We start from the raw sequence: 18,822 nt of genomic DNA on the forward strand, positions 1-18,822 counted from the left end.
TTTTACTTTATTGATAAAAGGTGTTTAGTTTAAACATTTTCGTGACAATAAGATGAAATTCCGATAACTATTTTACTTCCAGTAAAAATAAATAAATAAAAAAAAATCATAGATAATTATTAAAAAAAATCAAAAGTTTTGGCCCTCTTGCCTATTATTAGCCTACCTTTTTGTAACTGGAATCAATATTTATTTTAAAGAATTTATTTATTTATTCATTTTTTTTTGTTGCAGATTGCCTATACCAATTTAAGTGCGGCGATGGAAATTGTATCAGTGATTTGAATGTTTGCGACGGAAAAAAAGATTGTGAAGATAAGAGTGACGAACGCCTTTGCTATTCCAGAGTTTGTAACTTGGAATCCTACTTTCGATGTGAAAGGTTTACACATGGGCTTCTTGAATGCATCCCGAAATCAAAAGTATGCGATGGAAGACCTGACTGTAGATATGGCATTGACGAATCAAATTGCAGTAAATAAAACTTTATCTGTAGTTTAAAATATTTGGAAGCTCCAAATCTGCTCGCTTCGCGCGTGGACTCCCCAGTGTAACTTCGCTGTTATCTTAGTTTTTTCCTCATAAAAGTCTATACTTTACAGGGGGGAAAAAAGATCGTCTCGTGTATAAATACATAAATATTATAATCAATTGTAAGAACATTTTCTTAATTTGCTAATCGTAACAAAATGAACGATTAGTTGCATTAGAAAAAAAAAATCAATTGCAGTTGAAGAAAAAATAATAAATAAATAAAACTTGAAACTTAAGATTATAGAATGCGTGACGCATTAAGAAGTAATAAATGAAATATAAATTCCCCGCTAACAGTCTATAAAGATATGACCTTATCTTGCATAACAGTTCTATTTGCAAATGATATTTTTGCAATCGAGACATTTATATTTTTTGAAATTTTGATAATCATGATCTAGCAACATCTGATTGCTTTTCATCATTTCTTTTCCCTCTTTCATCCATCTTGTTTTGTTAATTTTGACATTAAATAAAACGCGAGGTTACAAAATAATGATTTCTGATTTCGATAATTGAAAACGGCCCATTCAGCATATCAAATCTCTGTCATTGCATTTTAGTGGGAAGTAGATCGGTCAAGATAGTTTTTTTTTCTTTTGACTTCAAGTTCTGTCTTAACATAGTTTATATAAACATTTTTTATTTCCAATGAGCTGCACAATAGGTCTTGCCGATGAGCAGACCTAGTGCGCACTCCAGAGGTGGTATCCACTCTTTCAGAACCACCACAATGGGTGAGATACCGTTGGTCATGTTGATTTGAACGTCTAGTTTCTGCCACCCAAGATGGCAGCATCGAGACTCTATTTTGGATGCTAAAGTTTATACAAACATAACATAGCTGATAAGTCTCAATCGAATAATGTTTTTAAGTCTTATATATCGTGCGCAGCAAAACAAAATGGTTGTTGCACCCGAAACAGCGGCCCTTACGATAATTAATAATTATCTAAACTTAGTTAGAAACTTTGGGAACGCTTTGAACCACACTATCGTGCAAACTGGCTTCAACTCTAATGCGAGGTTTGGTGAACCATATTGTTGTGCGAACTTAAACATCTTATGCATGATCGCAGAAAATTAAAATTGAACAGCGAAGCATGGTTCATTTTTACATATTATTAACAAATTGCAATGAGTTTGCTCCGTATTATGGTTCCATTGACTTAGATTAAGATTTTACGCTGAACCAATTTTTTGAGGGTACATTTACAAGGCTGCGTCTATTGTTTGCCATAGAGGTATTTCGGCTATTTTGTTTCATCTTTGATGGTATAAGTTTCTGAAGCATTCGATGTCGTATTTGCAATAAATCTTTTTAATTTGGTGCTATAAATTATCGTGTTAGTTTATAATTGACCTAGTTAAAGTTTTTTTCCCATTTAATGAAGGATAAAAGAATTTAAAATGCGATAAGAACTTTCAGTAATTTAATTACGTCCGTTTATTAACTTCGGAAATGAGTATGCCCTTGTTTTAAAACGGATACTGCTTCCTATTTCGAAATTATCATTTATTTTTATTTTATCGTGCTTAGCGATATGAAAGGTCCAGAGATATTCCAAATTAAGTAATAACTGAGTAATGTTGTTAAATCAATTGTTTTATTTATCCTATGCACTGATTCCTACGAAACAAGAAAAAAGCGCCGGAAAGCTATGTAGATAACTTTTTTTCTTCTTCTAAATTTGTAATTTAAACAAATAAAACAGAATCAACGCAGCTCACCTAAAATACGAGGAAGTTATGTACAATGTATGTATATAATATATATATATATATATATATATATATATATATATATATATATATATATATATATATATATATATATATACAGTCAAACCCCGCTATAGTGAACTCCCGGATATAGTGAACCAAAAAAGTGATGATGTTGGATATAATCAACTTTTTTCTGCCTTCGACTGATTTTTTTCTTTATTCTTTTGTAATAATATTGAACTTTCTACTTCAAAATAAATACATATAGCGATTTTTTAAACCATCATAATTATTTTTTTCTTGTTTGCTTCTTTTATCTTACTTTCCCCTCCCTAAACAAATCAAGTAGATGTTTCCAACCCAGGCAGATGATGCACCTGTTAGGTGTCAGTGGGATCAATATGCATTTTCTGTCATAGGGAATAAGTAATTATTCATTATTGGTCAAAGAGTTGGACACTAATATGTGTTGATAAGGCCCTCATTTCAATTCCTTTTTTCTCTCAGTGCAGTTAAGAAAAGCCTGCAACCAAGTGTCTCAAATTTAACTATGGCGAGCAGTAAAAGTAAAATGTTCTCCATTGATGATAAAATGGGCATAATCAAAAAAATTGAAAATGGATGTAATCAAGCTGATATTTGCAGGGAATTTAAACTATCCAAATCTACAGCACGTAACATATGGAAAAATGGGCAATTAACAATTTCTGCTCATAAAAAAAATTTAAAGGGCAGAAAAAAGTTGAGAAAAGCAGATCACAAGGATATTGAAGAAGCATTACTGAAGTGGTTCATCATTCAAAGAAGCCGCAATCTTCCAGTATCTGGACAAATGTCGATGAATTTGCTAAGCGATTTTATGAGATTACTTTTATGTGCTCGAATGGCAGATTAGACAAGTTTAAAAAGTGGACTAACAGAAATTCAGGAAAAATTATCTGAGAGTCGGGAAATGTTTCCATATCTGATGTTGAGGACTGCTCGACAGCTAAAGATTACAAATTTTTCTTTTTTTTTTTTGTACGCAGGACGAAGAGTAATAAAAAATAAAAAATTTTTTGCTACTACATAATATTTTTCAGTCATTTATTTGAATAACGTGTAATAAAAGGGAGGAATTTGGGAACCATTAGTTAAATTGCCCGCATAGCGGATATAGTGAACTCCCGGTTATAGTGAGCGAAAATTTCGGTCCCTTGAGGGATCACTATAGCGGGGTTTGACTATATATATTTTACATATTTGGAATCCTTGAAATAGGGGGTCAGACAAAATTTTGAAAAAAATTGATCGAAAATTGGGTCCCAATAAAGGTTTATATAGGGCGGAAGAAAACAGCCAAGAAAAGTCGCCGACGCAAATGAATATTTTAAGTTAGCCCATAGACTGATTCAAAGGAGGAATTCTTAATTTTACTAGGTTGCTAAGCAACCAAGCTCTGACTGTAAAAAAATTGAAATAATGTTTTGTAACTGCCCGGAGAAGTTTAACTAATAGTTAATAGAAAATATCTCGCCGTTTCTAGGAAATGGAAAATTTTAACAATATTCTGTCCAAAAAGTAAAAATGTTTTTAATCTCCTTTGAAAAGACAATTTAAATCGATTTATAAATTATTTATGATTTTCTAAGCTTTTAGAATTTAAATGCATGAATTTTTATCTGACATTATTTAAATTATGTTGTTTTTGCTATATTCATTCTAGGATTTCATGCTAAAATCTAATTAACTTCACTTATTATAGCCATATACAAAATTTTAGGGATAATCATTTTTTACAGCTTTAATCGAGTCTTCTAGGCAAGAGAAATTGAAGGAAAAAAAGTGCTTGAAAAATAAAATGTAGATTGTATAGCAATTCTAATATTCACAAGATTTTCTTTAATTTACGATATTTCTTTTTTCTATAACTGAAGGAATTGCTGACTGTTTAGTGGCATTTTAAAAACATTGAAATATGTTATGTTTAAGAATAAGATAGTGAAATAATATGTTGCATATTGTATGATTCATTGTTTAAAAAATCGCTTCATTATGCTAGATAGTTAGGTTACATGGTTTTCTTTGGATAAAGATGATATGCAAATAGCATCCTCATGTTTCAATACATTCTGAGACTTACGTTCGCAAATCCACCATAAAATGTCGCGCAGCATATTCTTCAATTACGATAAGCTACATTTATCACCAAATACTGCTAATATGATTATTTTTGTTTTCTTATATATATCTGATACTCTCTTTTTAAACAGAGCTCGTAAGGTCCCTAAGATACCGAAATGGGGACATAAAAGCTTAAAAGATAAAATATTTAATTTCATTAACTCAAAATATCTGGTCTCAAAAAGTTAAATATAACTTTAACAATATTGATGATCTTACGTTTTTAAAGACCACATAAATCCTGCTAATATATTAAAATGAATAAGTTTACTTTAACGAGTGTAAAATTCTTATGAAAATAATGATCAAGATCAAAATGCAAAACAGTATAATTGATGATAAAAACTCAACTGTCTTAAAAAAATATGAAGAGGGAAGTATAAGTCGACATGTCTCGAGCGTTCAAATATAAGCTCCCATTCTCAAGACATTGTCAGGCATGAATAAATTTCGTCTCTATTTATTGAATACTCAAAACATGTCTATTTTTATTATCATCTATTAAATTTCAAATCAGGGAAGTTTTTATAGTTTCGATTCAGTTTCTTGAGATTATCCATTTAGTAACAGAACATAATAAATTATTTCACTTGATATAAAAATAAGTTTTACATAAGTTATAGGCACAGGTTCTTAGATTGTATAAAATAATAATTCACTACTTTGTAAAAAAAATCAATGCAGAATTTTTTTTTTTCTTTTTCTGCTGCAAGCCTTAATATTTTTAAGGGCATAAAAATATTCCGTTTACAATTGAAATTTCAAAAGTCGAATGTTAAAATGGAATGTCCCCTAGCACCAGGAATCGAAATTAAATAGTTACAAGGACAGCTATTTCCAAAGAATATATCTATATTCTTTTGCTATTTCGAACAAGTTAGCGTTTCCGTCCTATTCGAAGTTGTTTGAAAAGGTATTTTTTATATATCGATTCCAAAGTTTATTCTACATATATTTTAGGGTATACTTTCGGAGTATTTCGATCGAGTTTATTTTTACACCCTTATTTGCTTAAAATTGTAAAATAATTTGCTTAAAATAAATTATTCAAGCTATATGATTTAATGCATTTATAGTATAATAGTAAACGGGATTTGCATTGCATGTCCTTAACCTTGATACCGCTATCATTAAATAAATGAAATAAGCTTAGATAAATAATAAGAAATAATTTTTTCTCGTTTCCATTTTCAAGGAATAATATGTTTCGATCAAACAGATTTCATTCTGAAAATCTGCAATATCCTCTTTTGACGAAATATAGGAAAAATTGGTTTTCGCAGTTTCTGTAAAAAATATGTTAGTCTTTTTGCCGCATTTTTTTCTCTTTATCAAAATAAGCTTGGAAATTGCGTATTTTTATTGCATTTTTTAGAAAATCAGATGATTCTAAAATTGGAGCGGTTTCGGAATCTTCTTACAAAATTCAATTTTTAGTATTTCCTGCTTAACAAAATAAGACATTTGACGAAATATAGGAGAAATTGGTTTTCACAGTTTGTTTAAATAGTATGTTAGTCTTTTTGCCGCATTTTTTTCTCTTTATCAAAATGAGCTTGGAAATTGCGTATTTTTCATTGCATTTTTTTAGAAAATCAGATGATTCTAAAATTGGCGCGGTTTCGGAATCTTCTTACAAAATTCAATTTTTAGTATTTCCTGCTTAACAAAATAAGACATTTGACGAAATATAGGAGAAATTGGTTTTCACAGTTTGTTTAAATAGTATGTTAGTCTTTTTGCCGTATTTTTTTCTCTTTATCAAAATGAGCTTGGAAATTACGTATTTTTCATTGCATTTTTTTAGAAAATCAGATGATTCTAAAATTGGCGCGGTTTCGGAATCTTCTTACAAAATTCAATATTTAGTATTTCCTGCTTAACAAAATAAGACATTTGACGAAATATAGGAGAAATTGGTTTTCACAGTTTGTTTAAATAGTATGTTAGTCTTTTTGCCGCATTTTTTTCTCTTTATCAAAATGAGCTTGGAAATTACGTATTTTTCATTGCATTTTTTTAGAAAATCAGATGATTCTAAAATTGGCGCGGTTTCGGAATCTTCTTACAAAATTCAATTTTTAGTATTTCCTGCTTAACAAAATAAGACATTTGACGAAATATAGGAGAAATTGGTTTTCACAGTTTGTTTAAATAGTATGTTAGTCTTTTTGCCGCATTTTTTTCTCTTTATCAAAATGAGCTTGGAAATTACGTATTTTTCATTGCATTTTTTTAGAAAATCAGATGATTCTAAAATTGGCGCGGTTTCGGAATCTTCTTACAAAATTCAATTTTTAGTATTTCCTGCTTAACAAAATAAGACATTTGACGAAATATAGGAGAAATTGGTTTTCACAGTTTGTTTAAATAGTATGTTAGTCTTTTTGCCGCATTTTTTTCTCTTTATCAAAATGAGCTTGGAAATTACGTATTTTTCATTGCATTTTTTTAGAAAATCAGACGATTCTAAAATTGGCGCGGTTTCGGAATCTTCTTACAAAATTCAATTTTTAGTATTTCCTGCTTAACAAAATAAGACATTTGACGAAATATAGGAGAAATTGGTTTTCACAGTTTGTTTAAATAGTATGTTAGTCTTTTTGCCGCATTTTTTTTTCTTTATCAAAATGAGCTTGGAAATTACGTATTTTTCATTGCATTTTTTTAGAAAATCAGATGATTCTAAAATTGGCACGGTATCGGAATCTTCTTACAAATTTCTATTTTCAGTATTTCCTGCTTAATAAGACATTTTCTCCAAAACAAATTATACTACAATAATATTTTGGGAATCATGCTAAAGTTAAAAATTAAGCACAATAGTTAAGTATATTATCCGGAAAAAAATCTGCATGGTAACAAAAAGAAAGAGTAAAAGATATAATAATACAATTAGTTGGATAGTTCTGTGAATCACACGTGGTTATATAATTAAACATTTAATTTCACTACTAACAGCTTGGCTTATGCTGTTTATGTCATAGATTCAACATAATTTTATTTTCCGATCCTAGGATGCTTCATCCATTTTTACTTACTTTGCTACTAGGCTGCTTGCTCTTTCTCATTCGCAAACCTTTTTCTTTTTTTTTTACATACTTTATTATCTTATTTCAGTATTATGGGCTTTCAAAACAACGTTTCTCCAAACAATGAAATTTAGAATTGGGAATTATTTGCCGCAAATATTTAGAACTTTATTTTAAAGCAAGTACCATATTTTATATATAGCTCAGTTTCAACAGCTTCCCTTGCCAATTGTCTTGAACAAAATGCCAAACATCAACATATTTTTTTTTGTTTATTAATACATACAAGGAACTAAAGCAAAACATAATACACAAGTTTTAAGTTTGAATTTCAATTTTTTTTTATTTGTAAAAAACATTTAATTTAACACCAGTTTACTATCCCGAGTTATCTCGGGCAAGAGAAAAAAGTTAAATTTTAGTCTTTGTGTGATAGTTTTTAAAACGAGGGACAACACAAATTGATACCTTCCAAACACCAGTAAAGTGATACGCCATTTTAAGTAATAGTAAAAAATTACTCTTTTTTCCTATGTAAATTCAGCAACCATCCTACATACAATTGTACAAAGCACGTGAGCATGCCCGTAATCCATCATAAAAACTCCCAAACAAAACTTGGCAATCACAGCAGATTGTTTTTTTTTACGAGAAAAGCGTGTTAAAAGAAAAGGTACTGACGAATTCTCCCGAATATTCTCGGGATAATATTTGCTATAGATACATACAGCAGGGAAGCAGAATAGATCAGGGATAATAAATAAGTGTTGTGAATGTAGGGAAATTCTATGAATTTGTTGTTCCAGATATAATTTTCATTCTTGAGTTAAGTCATGTTCAGTTTAAGTGTTTATCGAGTGTTTCCCTCAGCCTCTTTAAACCCTAATCCAATTTTTTGAGTCATATTTTTTGTGATCCATGTAAGCCGATTTTGTGAGCCATATTTCTTAGTGTCTTTAAATTTTTTAAGTAAGTAATAATTCGTTTGTTTCATTACATTTAGCTGCCTCAACCTGCCAAGGTTTTTTCTGCAGAAATGAAAGTATGTATTTTCCATCATGCATACCTCCTTATGAGAGATGTGATCACGTAAGACATTGCTTTGATGGCTCTGACGAAGAAGGTTGCCCTCCATGGTGCACTGAAAAAGATCGTTTCTGGTGTGGGGGTACTTGCCTTCACAGACTCCAAGTCTGTGACGGACGTAATGACTGTTATGATCTTTCCGATGAGAGAGACTGTGGTAAGAGAAATTTTTAAAGTGCAACCTTTGATCCCATGATTAGGTTTCTCACGTACTAAGATTTAAGGGGTTGTACTTTGTTAAAATATTTGTTCAGATGATATTTTAAGCTATAGAGTCAGACTCAAAAACCTCAAAATATGACGCAATCTGGAAAATATGATTTCACTAGTTTATTCATGAGAGATTGTTTGGGCTTCTTAATATTCATTTATTACAAATGCCCAGAAGATTGGCTATGACGCCATTAGTTCCTTGGCCATCCAATATCTCTGTACATAACACTGTAAGGACTGTTTGCATCAATGCCTATACCTAATTGGGCCACGCTTCGAAACTTTTTTTTTCGGAGCGAAATGGAATACTCTGCAGAATTGGCCAATTCATATGGACTTATGAATGTATGAGTCCGAAATTTCGATTTTTCGAATTAGAACACCAAAATCGTCACCAACTTTATTTAAGCTTAAGTGGTGATATTTTTGGGATAGATTGAAAATTCTCACCCCACCCTAGTTTTAGGGCATACGATAACAGTCCGACCAGTCGCCGTGGCAGACCCGCTCAGGAAAGGAGGAGCAGACTCAGTCTGAGCCATGCGGGGAACCCGGCAAAGCCCCAACGTAGCATTTATTAAAAACCAAAAAAGTTGAAGTATTCTAAGCAACAGCCCGATACATAGGACAATCAACGGGAAGGATATTAACATAATAGGCTTGGCTCAAAAATTACCAATCTTCTTATGCTACTGTAGTTGTGCTCAAGCTAACAATATCAACATTAATTCAAAGACCCAATAAAGTAACTTAAAATATGAGATAGTGACAAACATATTTTTAAAACAACAAAGACAAAAACTTATTCAAAATACAAAAACAGAAAACAAACACTCACGAAAAAATGGAATAGACAATGAAGATTACAGAGTTTGACAGTAAAAAGACCAAAAGACCCTTATAGTGATTTAAAATCAATAAAATGAGGTCAACAGACCCTTATAAAATAGCATCATTTGGGAGCTTAAAATTTACTAAGACAAAAATTAGTTAAAAGCAACGCTAAAAAAATAAGCAGTCGAAAAAGTAGTAAAAGTACTCATACAATTAAAATTGCAAAGTTAAAATATGCAATCAATAATTAAAGGGATTGTTAAAATCAATTAGAATTAAAGTTGTGAAATGGCCAAGCAACACTGAAACATTAAATTATTAAAAGTGACAGTTAAAAGTAGAATTAAAAGATAAACATGTAAAATTTACAAAAGATCAACATAGTATGAAATATTAAAACAGTACTTTTAAAAGCAATTAAAAAGTACAATTGCAATTACAATAAAATTAGAGCAAGTAAAAGTAGAAAAGTTTATAAGAGACATAATAAAAGTTACAAAACCATAAGCTCATTAAAATTGAGACACCCAAGTTGAAACGAGCCATTAAAGACCGTCCCCCAATACATCCTCTAAAGTTTGTTTGATAATATTTTTTATAATATTTCTGCATGTCAGGTTAGCATAGCATTGATGATAACTAAAATTATTAAAGTGATTGCCCCAGAGTGTCTGGAATTGAGAATAATTCATTAACAAGTAGATATTTTTGGGTTAAGAAACTTGGTTTGACTCCTTAAAATACAAGTTGAATATCCTTAAGATAACAAAGCTCTGGGAGTTGAAGCGATGCGCAAACTTGGTACAACTCTTTTCTTACTTGTCCTCACATTGACTTCGTTTAACTTTAAATGATGGGGGCTTTTCAAGTATTGTTTTGAGCATACCAGACGCGTGTAAAAATGGAGGGTGGATACATTTTTGTCAACACATGCAATTCAATCCCAGATAGCAAAATAAGGTTTACTTTTACTTAGCAAAACCCTTTTAATGTAAACCTAAAAAAGTATGTTATGCGGTTTACGTGTAAGCCTTCGAAACTGAAGCGAGATCTGTTACCACTCGCTCTATTCTGCGCACATTACCCTAATCCAGAACCTTGGAAAACAATCTTCTGTATAAAAACCTTAAACCGAAATTGACTGAGGGCTTTCAAGCGTAAAAAAAAATCCTTTAATGAAGCTAGTCTTAAGGTAAAAATAATCTTAAATCTAGGCAATTATAAAATGCCACCTTCGTCATGAAATTTTAATGGACAATTCAGTTTGATCTTATGACGCTAGTGTGACGTCAGCTAAAACGTCATCATGGACCTAAGTGGTCATTTTACCTGAGTGACAATCCTTTTAAAAAAAGCTTCAAAAAATAATTTTCAATCATTTTAGGATGAAAGGTTTGAAACTGCAATATTTTTATTTTATTGAAGAGAGATTTTTAGTACAAATATTTCATGACCATAAGAAAAAACTTCTGCCACAAGGTCGCCGTAAGGTAACATGCATTCTGGGAGCCACATAAAGTAATTTTCTTGGTTTCCTAAGACAAGCGTTTTCTCTGTACGTCAGCGAGAAGTTGACGTACCGCTGACGCCAACAAAGTGCCATTTTGTAAACTCAGCCAACGCCTCCTATAACTGAAAGCCTCCACACTGTCAAACCACTATGAAGGTAAACCAGTTTACGAATAAGCCCTGTAATAGTAAATCTATTAAAAATTAGAAAGAGGTGGCAAATATATGTCTAAAAATGTGTTTAATTTATGAATATAATTGGTTTGTTTTATTTACTTGTCAACCACTACAGATTCAATTCTCAAATATATATGATAAATTTCTCTCAAGTACTTTTTAAATAGAATTTGGGTTCATGTGCACAAGCGGTTCGCTTTTTAAATAATCTGCGCAGACTACTTATAGGAAACCGTGTGAAGGCTTTCTGATGTAGTTGGTGATGGCTCAGCGCGAGCAGTTGGTCCAACGCAGACATTATCTCGCATTGCGCATGCGTTAATAACGTAAACAAATGTTTATTTTGAATTTTCATTGATTTTGTTATTGTCGACCAGTGCTTTGGAGAGCAAATAATGACTTTGTACAAGAAAAAAACACATTATTGCTTTGCTAAATGAAGAAGAAGAGGAAGAAAAAGCTATGTTTAATGTTAAAATCAAAATCTTGGCTGATTTCTATGCTCTGTTGAATGTTGTCCGCCATTGCTTTCTTCGTGAACGTTACGTTGTAGTCCAACAGCAGCTGATTCGGACGCCAGTCGTCGTTCAAGCTGAGCGTTCGATGACTTATGCTATCTAACTTACAAGTTGACCAATCAGGGATTAGCGGTCGCTTCAAGCTGACGTTTTGTAACGCCAATTTGTCCTGAGAAACCATGCATTTTAGATATATGAACTCTACAGCTACATGGACTATTACCAAAAATACTTTACACTATGCGAAGCCTTTTTCTGTTTCAGATTTCAATCCATCCGAAGAATGCTCACCCCAACAATTCAAATGTAACAATGGTACTTGCATTTCGTGGCTTTGGATCTGCGATAGTATGGAGGATTGCTCTGAAGGGGAAGACGAAGATGGCTGCAGACCCAATTCTTGTGAGGATGGGAAGTTCCAATGCAAGTCTGGACAATGCATCCCAAAAGAGCAAGTTTGTGACGGTAGTTATCAATGCTTCGATAAGTCTGATGAAAGAATTTGCTGTAAGTTTTATTTTTAATCGTTTTTCATGAGGAAACTATACCACGGGAGAAACTTTTCATGACGAATTCTGTTTCATCTCTAATTGGTATTTAATTAGAACAGTTAGAGCCGTGATGGCTCATGTGATAGAGCGTTCGTCTTCCAATGAGGCGAACCGGGTTCGAATCCCAGCCCATACGAATTCCGCTTCCGGCTTGCATCGACCGCAGTGCCGACGTGAAATATCCTCAGTGATAGACGGGTCACGGGTTAAAGTCCCTTTGCCGTCAGGCTAACCATGGGGGTTCTCGTGGTCCTCCTCTCCACGTCACGAAAATGCGGGCTAGTTCCATTAAAAAAAGTCCACAACGAAAGTAACTTTTTTCCAGTACTTGATCCAGGAGTTCCCTTGTCTTCTGGATTAGATTCAAAATTACAAGGCTACGAAGTTGAACGTTAGTAGTCACAAGCCCATAATATTGGGTTGGCTGTACAGCGACGGTTATAAAAAAGATGGAACAGTTTAACGAAGACCGATACCGTGCACCCTCGGTCCCTGCGCAGGTCTGATCAAAGTGGTCACCCACCCGCTTACTAACCGCAGCCAGCGATGCTTAAGTTCAGTGTTCTACTGGCTGTGCTTACTAACAGTTCACTGCGGGACTTCAGAATTTAAAACTCTACGGTTTAGTACAACTACTTTTTTCAACTTTAAAATACCAACGCAGATGAGAGAGAATTTTTCATGAAGTTTTCTCGTCATTAGTAAAAATACTTTTGCATTTAAGTAGGTTGTGATTACTACTGACAGGTGTTATCAAATCACGGTATCATATATGCTACCATCAGTCCTTCTCTGTAAATGATCTAACAATTAGATTTCATATTGGCATAACTATCGTTAGAAATTATTTATTATCATACTTAAAATATGCTAATTAATCAGGGCAAAAGTTTTATGACGTAAAGTCAAAATAGGAAATACTAACGCAATTCTTCTATAAAAACAACACTATTTCGATGAATTTGGATTTTTGATCTGCCAAAATGTCAACGCTTGTTGCCATCTGAAAATGTGACTACTAATTTAGTTCAGAGTTCATTCTATAGTTAGATACGGTAGTTTAGTTAGGTTTCAGATCTTTGGCCCATATTCAAAAACCGCACTTAAGCATGCATTTATGAGTAGTCTTCTCAAGGTCAAATCATGACATCAATTTAAATTTTAAGCTATGGTAGCAATTTGTGACAACAACAATTAAGCCAATCCGACAATTTGTCCTTATAACGGACTAATATTTAAATTATTATTCAACTGTTTAAATTATTAAACACTTAAATAATGAGCAATTATTAATTATTAAACTATCTAATAATAATTAAATATTTATATATTTAAATAATAAACATTTAAAAAAAATTATTAACCTGCTTAAAAGCAAACAACAATTTGGAGATATTTTTCTACTTGGAAAAGGGCTAAATTCAACTAATGCACCAGAGGTTTGCAACTTACATGTTGCTGGGGGCCGCAATTAAAAACACCAGTCAAATGGAGGGCCACAACATTACCAAAATTTTACAAGACTCTTGCATGTATGAAGAAACATTAAATATTACTGACAAATTTTTATCAAAGTTTTTTCAATATTAAAAAGGAAAATAAAAAGAATTACAAATAATGCTGATTGAGTATCTATTCATTTTGAACCTTCTCTTAATCAGAAACTTAGTCGCAAGCTTTTTGTTTCTTCTTTTAAATTTAATTATGTGATAAATTAACTTTTTTCCGTCTTATTAGGAATCATAACAACAAGAACAAAAAAAAATCTCGAGCATATGAATTTTTTTCCCCTCATGCGATATACAAGGAATTTAAATAAAACATGATATTCATTCCCTTTTTTATGAGTTTTAAAATTTACAATTGTAAATAATTTCATCCAAAATGAGTAGTATCAAAAAGTTAAATCAGAGAATTTCTTCGAGAAAATTTCTAACGCGCACGTGCCAAATTATATTTTCAAAATACGAAAAAAAACGAAATCCAAAAAAGCAACATACACGATTATTTTTGTATTTGAATAAATATTTTCTTGGATGCAAGACCTGAGAAATGCATTTTTTTACACCGTTGGTATGTTAAATTTCACAGAAACGAAGAAATTAGGGTTTTTTAAGCGAAAGAGAAGCATTTTAAACACATATAGATTTTTTTACAAAAATTGTCCGCAGAAAAAATATAACTAATATATTTTACTTAGCGGGCCACAAAAAAGGCTTCGCGTGCCGCCAGTTGGCAAACACTGCTCTACATCAATCATCAAATCACAGCCAAATTTTAGGTTAAAAGGTTTTTGTTGAGTGAAAAAGAAACTTATTTTGCTATCTGGGTTTTAGGTTTATGTTGTTTCTTATCCCAGATAGTATAGCTCAACTACGCAAGATCTCCACAAAACAAAAAAAATCTTCCAAAAGTCCAAAAATAAATTCTTTAAAATGTTGAAAACAGTAATGTTTAAGCATTTAAGAATGCAGTTGGCGGAATCATTTTAAGTTCATTATACAGTGAACTCAAAGTAGAATGATTTTTTACTCTGTGTTTTTTTTTTCATCAGCACAATCAGAATGCGGAGGGTTTTATTGCGGCAACAAAGAATGTATTCCTCAAAAATATAGGTGTGACGGAAAGGAGGCTTGCACAAACGGAAACGATGAAGAAAACTGCGAGTGCGACGAGGAAACTCAGTTTAGATGCGATGAAAATCGATGCATTCCTAAACGATATGTTTGCAATCGTCAGAGGGACTGTTCAGATGGAAGTGATGAAGATAACTGTGGTAAATAAAGTATTACATGTTTTTAATAAAACCGTGAACCACGAAAATAATAAAGAAGAATGGGTGTAAAGGACTTGTTTCTTTAGACAAGGACCTTCTGTGGGCGTCAGCAGAAAGTTGACGAACCCTGGCCCCAACAAAATACTGTTTTGCAAGCTCAGCGTGAGCAGTCGTTCCTACTCAGACATTATCTCACATTGCGAATGCCTTAATGACGTAAACAAAAATCTAATTTGATTTTGTAGCTCATTCCTATAACTTTATATGTGTCAATCAGTGCTTAAGAAAGGAAAAAATGATCATTTAATCAGTAACCACAGATTATTTAAAGCACGGGATCCATTCCGCCATTTTGTCCGCCATTGTTTCGGTAGTTAACGTTACGTTGTAAATCAACTGCAGTTAATTCGAACGGCTATTGTCGTTCTAGCTAAGCGTTCGATGACGTATGCTGTCTAAAGCGCAAATTGAATAATCAAGAGGTTAACACTCACATCAAGGTAACGTTTTCTAACGTCGACCTGTCCTAAGAAACCAGGCCTTAAGATTCGGTGCATACTGCTACGGAAAACCAATTTTTTTCGTTGTGATTTAACCAAAGCAAAATAATCGTTTCATTTCTTACGTTAAATATCAATTACCATTCTCTGACGTGCTCATGCAGGTCAGCCACGTGCCTCAAGATCAGTTAACAATATTAATCGATTTAGCCATGTTGCAAATTGGATTAGAATTAATTATAAATTAACCTGCTCTACGTAATCTAATAAAATTAAGATTTATTTAGACGGATTATAAATAAACCTTGAGGTTCTGGTTACCGGCCTGCACGTGCACTATCGTTTTTTCCTAGCTGAAGAAATAGTATAAAGCATAGTCAATAATGAAAGACTAATTCATATTTTAAATGAAAATGTATTGAAACAAAAAACTCTTGGATGCATGTAAAAATACATACGCAAACAAATTCTACTTAATTCAATAATTAGAATACATTAGATATTCAAAATATCGGTGCTACACCTAATAAAATTTTTTTAACTATTTTGGCGAATTATTTTAGGAAACCATTTAGTATCTGAGCAAAATTTGGCTGGATTAAAAATAAATTATTACACACGTGGTTTTAAGTTTATGTTGCTTCTTTTCCCAGATAATATAGCTCAGCCATACACCATCTCCATAAAACGAAACAAAAAATCTTTAAAAATCCAAAAACAAATACTTTAAAATGTTGAAAACAGTAACGTTTAGGAATTTAAGAATGCAGTTGGCGAAACATTTTAAGTTTATTATGTAGTGAACTCTAAGTAGAATGATTTTTGACTCTGTGTTTTTTTTTTTTTTTCATCAGAACAATCCGAATGCGAAGGGTTTTATTGCGGCAACAAACAATGTGTTCCTCAAAAATATAGATGTGACGGAAAAGAGGATTGCAAGAAAGGAAATGATGAAGAAAACTGCGAAACTTATGAGTGCGACGAGGAAACCCAATTTAGATGCGATGAAAATAAATGCATTCCTAAACTATATGTTTGCAATCATCAGAGGGACTGTTCGGATGGAAGTGATGAAGATAACTGTGGGAAATAAGGTATTACATGTTTTTAATAAAACCACAAATTACAAAAATAATAAAAAAGAATGGATGGAAGGGACTGGTTTCTTAAGACAAGGGCCTTCTGTGGGCATCAGCTGAAAGTTGAAGTACCCTGACCCCAACAAAATACTGTTTTTCAAGCTCAGCGAGAGCAGTCGTTCCAACTCAGACATTATCTCACATTGCGCATGCTTTAATGACGTAAACAAATATCTATTTTGATTTTGTGGTTCGTTCCTATAACTTTATATGTGTTAACCAGTGCTTAAGAGGGGGAAAAATGACCTTTTAATCTGTAACCACATATTGTTTTAAGCACGGGATCATTGATTTACATCTTACATTTTACAAATTAGGTCATCTTTTAATTTTGAGAGATTAATTTTTCCTCGCGAAGATAGAGTCAATGTGCATGATAAAGTCAACAACGAAAATTATAGAATAACGTTTACGAGATTTTCAAACGAAGAAAACCTTTAAAATATGGGACGCACATGGTTAGGCGTCAGTTGGCGTCCTGAAATTTTTTAAGGAAGAGCCAGCATCGAGGTTTGTAACATATGCCTTGTAAGAGGCTGACGCTATGTAGCCATGATGTAAATTTACGTCATACCAGAATTGCTGCTACTATGTGCGCTGAAAGATATCGTTTGGATGCAAGATGACGCACCTCAACATATTTTATTTTAAAATCGTCGGTGAACAGTTGGCCCAATTTTAGTAGCACATATCTAAAACTATATCGTAAAAACTTATCTTCGAACTTTGTTCAATATTGTTGCGAAATATTGTACTATATAAAAATGAACCCCTTTGATAACGTATATGCAATATCGCGAAACAATATTGTTCGATATTGTAAAAAACGTTGTCGAATATTGTAAAAAAGGAATTTCGACCAACATTGTCAACACGATATTCAAAAAACGAATGCTATGAAATGCCGATAATTGACAAAATTACGTTAATTGTGAAATAAAAATTGGTTTTTGAAAATATTCATGCCTGTTTGTTCCTCGAAAAAGCTGATAAGGCTAATAAGATTAGCTTGTTTAAAATTAAATTAATTGTTATTACCAAAACTTATAGAATCTTAAAAATTGCAACTTAGTCATTTTTTTATTGCTTTTAAACTACCAATGTTCAACTCCGTAGTCGTGTAATTTTAAACCCTATTCAGAAGACAACGGAACTCCTGCATCAAATATTGGAGGAAATTTTTTTTTGAGTCCTTGAATAAAAGGGCAGGCAAAACTTCAAAATTAAAATTTTCAAAATTCCCATTAAATAAGTTGCATTAAATGCATTTCATATCGAATGCATTTCATATCATCATTCATTGTCTTCTGATTTTTAATCGTTGGTTTAAAAATGGATGAATTTTTTTTTTTATAATTAGATTTTTGTTTCATTTAGATGATGTGAAAAAGGAGTCTGATGATATCGACAGTATTATTGATGAACTGGACAATTCAAGTGTGGTTTTTAAAGACTTTTTCCTTAACATTTTCATGCGAAATTCAATCAAATCTTAATATTTCAAATTCAAGATTCTCAAAATGTTTTATTCTTTTTAATTTAAATATTTATTGCTATTGATGTTTAATCAAATGAACTTTTTATGTATTTGAATTTAAATAAATAATTTAATGAACAAATAGGAAATGATAGATATGTTTGAATTTCTATACACTTATAGTTAGTACATTATTTTCAAAACAAAACTTTATGTTTCATAAAGCCCTCACTAAAGTCTCCTGGAATTCACTAAAAAATTCATGTTCGCATAATAATTGGCTTAGTTTTAAAATTTTAATTCATCAATGTTTCATTAAAAATCATTTTTTGAAAAAGATTATTGTTATTTGTCCTGTTATTTATTGTTACTTTTCTCTATAAACCTTTGAATTATATCAAAAAGAACGATTTTCTCTTTAGGAAACAAAACTCGGGCGTTTTTATATTATTCTTGAGAACGCATACATGGCAGCTTTAGTTATGTAATATTATCTAAACTGTTTCTTAAGGAATCCGTTAAAGCAATATTTTGTAGTAAGCTCACTCGAATCACTCTCTTCTTCAGAAATCACGAAGAGTATTATTT

General features: G+C 31.9%; 1 protein-coding gene across 2 annotated transcripts; it reads left to right on the forward strand.

Moving 5' to 3' along the window:
• The first annotated feature begins 339 nt into the window (after positions 1 to 339).
• LOC107441704 (uncharacterized) lies at positions 340 to 18,342 on the forward strand. Of its 2 annotated transcripts, XM_087160631.1 has the most exons (6): positions 340 to 474; positions 8,458 to 8,697; positions 12,056 to 12,298; positions 14,897 to 15,118; positions 16,473 to 16,712; positions 18,135 to 18,342. In XM_087160631.1, the coding sequence occupies exons 2-6, from the start codon at positions 8,560 to 8,562 to the stop codon at positions 18,141 to 18,143; spliced, it is 852 nt and encodes a 283-aa protein (XP_087016757.1). In that variant the 5' UTR covers positions 340 to 474; positions 8,458 to 8,559; the 3' UTR covers positions 18,144 to 18,342. The 2 variants fall into 2 exon arrangements, with proteins under 2 accessions (XP_087016757.1, XP_087016756.1); XM_087160630.1 differs by lacking the exon at positions 340 to 474 and having other exon boundaries at positions 8,464 to 8,697.
• Positions 18,343 to 18,822: the final 480 nt, after the last annotated feature.

Source organism: Parasteatoda tepidariorum, chromosome 4, assembly GCF_982258835.1.
Source record: "Parasteatoda tepidariorum strain Cologne lab strain chromosome 4, Ptep-v5.0, whole genome shotgun sequence".
Classification (NCBI taxonomy): Eukaryota; Metazoa; Arthropoda; class Arachnida; order Araneae; family Theridiidae; genus Parasteatoda; species Parasteatoda tepidariorum.